The sequence below is a fragment of the Mandrillus leucophaeus genome, unplaced genomic scaffold (assembly GCF_000951045.1).
Source record: "Mandrillus leucophaeus isolate KB7577 unplaced genomic scaffold, Mleu.le_1.0 Scaffold194, whole genome shotgun sequence".
Classification (NCBI taxonomy): domain Eukaryota; kingdom Metazoa; phylum Chordata; class Mammalia; order Primates; family Cercopithecidae; genus Mandrillus; species Mandrillus leucophaeus.
In genome coordinates this window covers 3,198,662-3,203,308 of record NW_012101965.1, presented here as the reverse complement: position 1 = coordinate 3,203,308, position 4,647 = coordinate 3,198,662, and the positions used below count along the sequence as shown (strand labels likewise).

General features: G+C 41.6%; 1 protein-coding gene across 1 annotated transcript in view; it reads right to left on the bottom strand.

Moving 5' to 3' along the window:
* Nucleotides 1-4,647, bottom strand: part of MAP7 (microtubule-associated protein 7) — a 197,426-nt gene that overhangs the window by 16,178 nt on the left and 176,601 nt on the right. The window contains exons 13-16 of the mRNA XM_011978447.1: nt 4,347-4,640; nt 3,613-3,663; nt 3,458-3,515; nt 333-435 (exon numbers count right to left, since the gene is read on the bottom strand). Of these exons, the coding sequence (XP_011833837.1) occupies nt 333-435; nt 3,458-3,515; nt 3,613-3,663; nt 4,347-4,640 (506 nt within the window). The remainder of the gene's footprint in view (nt 1-332; nt 436-3,457; nt 3,516-3,612; nt 3,664-4,346; nt 4,641-4,647) is intronic.

Genomic DNA, 4,647 nt, shown 5'->3' with positions numbered 1-4,647 from the left:
TTCTGCTATGTTGCCCAGGCTGGTCTAGAACTCTCAGCCTTAAGTAATCCTCCCTTTCTGGCCTCCCAAAGTGTTGGGATTACAGGAGTGAGCCCTGCACTTGGCCACTTGCAATATTCTTGGAAGAGTCACACTAAAACCTCACCAACACATTTAATGACTCAGGAAAAAAGATATTTCTACTTTCTTCGAGTACAGAATTACTAGCTCAACCAAAAATCAATGAAGTCCCCCAAAATAATAAACCTTAATGTTAAGACTTTGAAATTCTGCTGGAGCTGGTGGGTAAAAACGATAATGTTTTACTTCAGCGAATGTCAGTGAAAACTCACCTCTCCACTGTCACTTTTGATTGGTGTGAGGTAACCACATGTGGGCTGCCTACCGGCTCTCCATTTCCCGGAGCGTTTGTCGTATATGGAAGTGCAGATACCTCTGGGCATAGCAAAGGAGATAGAACAAAGGGTTATCAATGTTCTTTTATCAGACCTAACCTCCAAGAGCCAGAATGTCTTGATTTATGTCCTGGCTCTGCTACTTACCATTTGGGAGACCTCGGGCACACCACTTAAACTCTTTGTGCCTTAGTTTCCTCATTAGTAATAGTACCTACTTAATAGGCTGTTAGAATTAAATGGATTAATATTAATACACGTAAAGGACATAGAACAGTGCCTGGCACGTTGGAAGGGCTAAAATAAGTATTATTATCTTTCTTTGCACTAAAGTTACAGAAAGTATGTAATATTGAAACCAAAGCAACTGGTAAAGATAGCAGTAAGCTGACTTGATCAAGCTGATACTGAATATCTTTATGAAGGATTCAGAGCAAATCACCATGGAACACCGTAAGTGTTAAAAATATTTTTGAAAATTCAGTTTAGTCCTATGCACACTTAGAATGATGAGGATTTCACAAATGGAAGGCAGTGTACTATACCTAACCATTCCACCTCATTATTCAAAGCTTAATGTTGCAGCCCACTTTAAGCTAACAGTATTGATGACTGCCTCTAAAATACAGGACAGGGTTACTTGTAAACCTTTATACAGGCCGGAGTTTCAGATATATCTGCGATAGATTATGGTTTCAGCTTGATGTGGGGGAATAACTGAAATAATTCCTACCCCTCACCCCCTCGTCCCCTGCTTTTTTTGAGAAAGGGTCTCATTCTGTCACCCAGGCTGCAGTGCAGTGGTGTGATCATGGCTCACTACAGCCTCGACCTCCTGGGCTTAGGCAATCCTCCTGTTTCAGCCTCCCAAGTAGCTGGAACCACAAGTGCATGCCAACATGCCCAGCTAATTAAAAAAAAATTATTTGTAAAGACAGGGTCTTGCTATGTTGCCCAGTCTTGAACTCCTGGGCTCAAATGATCCTCCTGCCTCAGCCTCCCAAAGTGTTGGGATTATAGGTGTGAGCTACCTCACGCCTGAAATAATTCCAAGACAGTGTTATTTTACAACCTGGCACAAATTCAGTAAAGCTGCCAGAGGTACAAGAGATCTCATAACTAAGGCAGAAAAGTAAGTGATAATTTCAAACTTGCCCAAATTTGCAAAGCTGGTAACAGGCAGCCCCTGAGAAAACATCTGACAGATCTGTAAACTCGCCTGCTTGCTTACCCACCTCAGAATTCTCTTTGTGGCACTGGTAACACCAGTCAGCCCTCAATCAGATGTGGGACTGGGAGAAGGTGAATATTTGTTAGGCACAGTTAATCCTCAAGCCTCCTTTTAGCAGTTTTAACTCAAATCAAATTTATGTGAGTGTTGACAAACACAGCTATGCCAATCAGTAAGTTTCACCTTCCCTCTTGCCTTTGTTCATTCTTGGATTGATTTACAAAGAATACTGAAAGAATAGATAAGGAAACGGCAGGAAGAGGGAAAATGAAAACAAACCAACAAGGAGACTGGCCAGGCACAAACTACAGCATTAGCCCCTCAAATAATCCTGAGCTGGTGCAACTTAGAGCCTAAATTGATCACTCTAACAACTCACTGGATACTATGCCTGCTTACAGCCTGTGTCTATTACAATATTCTTGAAGACAGTCTGTTAAAAATGCAATGGGGTTATAATATACAACCATTAGGACTATTCTCCAAACATACACATACATACATTAGGGCATCTTTAAAAGAGCATGAAAACTCCACTATAAAGGAATTATGACATACAGAACCAAAATAGCTTCTATTGAAATAAAACTAAGTCCCAAAATACCAACAATACTTTACATTTGAAAATCCTTAATGTTTATAGGCAATGTTCTGTCACATAAACCACTGGATTTGATCTTTGAGCCAAAGGTATTCCAGCCTTTGCTTTTGTTTGTAAACAGAAAAAGAAAACTGCAGTACCTCTGGTCTTTTCTTTTCATATTGATATCACACATAAGGAAAGAGGAAGACAATGATGAGCTATCTACTAACCACATGCATGTACAATCATGAAGACCATGAGGGATCACTGAAGGAGCAGAACCAGGAGCTGGGGGACCTGGGCCCCAGCTGGATGAGCCTGGCCTGTCATTGGCCTTGAGTGCCCCTGTAGGTAGAGGGACCTTGCCTATTTGTTCACACTGAATCCCAGCCCTATGACACGGCCTGGCAGATAGAAGAGCTTCAAAAATGCTTGTTGACTCGAAGACAAAGCAAAGTAACCACTTCACAAGGCAGCAGTAGGAATTATGTATGAAAGATGTACCTGATACAAAAAGGGCACTTATTATTCATCTAATCTGAGTACTAAGGTTAATTTCACTTTTATTTAAAATACATTTGGCTTATAATCTCCAAATAAAAATCAATAATCTCTTTCCAAAGCTGATGGCATATAAGTAACTCTAATGAAATTTCAAGATCACTGTATATGTATGGAAATATCACTACGTACCCCAAGAATATATACAACTATTATTTGTCAATTAAAAAATAATAATTTCAACACATTTTTAACTTTATTTTGAAGTCAGATCGAACAGGAATAACATTTAAATCCTTTTTCTGAGAACTGCCTATAATATAAGTTGTCAAATGTGTAAATTTAAAGTCCTTTCTTAAGAGGAAATATAAATATATACTACTTGAGCAGATAGTACGTGATAAATGAAATTTAGTTTTTAAACTCAAAGGAAATTCTTCTAAAAGTATGTGTGTATACACATATACATATTAAGTATATATACATATATGCATAAATATGTATTACATAAGATGATTTAAAATATCAAGCGACCCATTAGAGTATAAACCAATGTGAAAAGTATCTGGCAGAAACACTAGACAGTTTTACATAAGAGGAAGGACTCGATGACAGACCCCTAAGCGTCTGTGAGTCTGTAAGTACTGGAAATTTTTTCCCTCCATCAATTCCTGAATATCTTCACTCCTGGAGAGTCATTTCAAACGTTTTATATATAAATTGATTTGAGTTCATTGACAGAAATACCTGTTCCTCCGGTGAGAGTTCCCTTGGCTATATCGCCATTTCTCTGATCACTGGTTTTCTACCAAGAAGAAAAAAAGAGGACTTTTAAAAATTAGAGTTATAAGTGAAAATGAAAAAAGCATACAAAAATAGTCAGAAAATGGCCATGTCAATACCTTATCTGTAGCTTCTGTCCTCCTGGTTCTTTTCATAATCTCCTCAAGTCGCTATAGGAAAGGAAGAATTGAGCAAGAAGATCAGACACAGAAAAAAAGCCAGCCTGGCACATTTAACTGATGAAATAAATAGATTATTTAAAACGGTCTGTTATTTTGGAAAAATACAATATACACCTTTTTTTTTTTTTTTTTTTTTTGAGATGGAGTCTTGCCTCGTCGCCCAGGCTGGAGTGCCGTGTGGCAAGCTCTCAGTTCACTGCAGCCTCCGCCTCCTGGGCGCAAGCGATTCTGCTGCCTCAGCCTCCCAAGTAGCTGGGATCACAGGTGCCCACCACCGCGCCTAGCTAATTTTTGTATTTTTAGTAAAGACAGGGTTTCACCATGTTGGCCAGGCTGGTCTCGAACTCCTGACTTCAGTGATCCGCCTGCCGTGGCCTCCCAAAGTGCTGGGATTACAGACGTGAGCCACCCGCCCAGCCGTGCTGCTTTGTCTTAATTGGAGTTATCCAAGAAAGTTGGACTGCCTTAAGCTATATGAAGTGGAATTAACTGCTTTTTGGTGAGAGCTAAAACACTGAGAGAGATCTCTTTGCAGGAGACTGTTATCACTGAGGGGGCTACTAGTTTATGTGGCGAGGGTAGAAGGCGTGTTTTCCAACGGCCAGGGCTAGTCTCTGGGTCTTAGAGGGTGCAAGTTCGCGTCCCGAGCCTCTGTGCTAAGACGCAGCTACCTTCTTTCTCTCCAAGCGCTCCAGCTCTTCTCTCTGGAAATGCTTCTCTCGTTCTTGCCGGGCTCTCTCTGCTTCTTCACGAACGCGAGCTTCTTCTTCTTTCTGAAAACAGAAGGTCGGCGTCTGCCTCTGACAAAGAGACGGGCTGCCCAGATCTCCCAGGGGGCGCCCGGAGGTGGGGGCGAGGTGGCGGATGGAGGAAGTGCGGAAGCGGGAGCACTGGCAGTCTAGTCCGCACCCTCCTCTGCCCGCTGGGGCGTCTCCCTGCGGGATAGGGACGGGGAGGGGCGGGGCGGGGTGC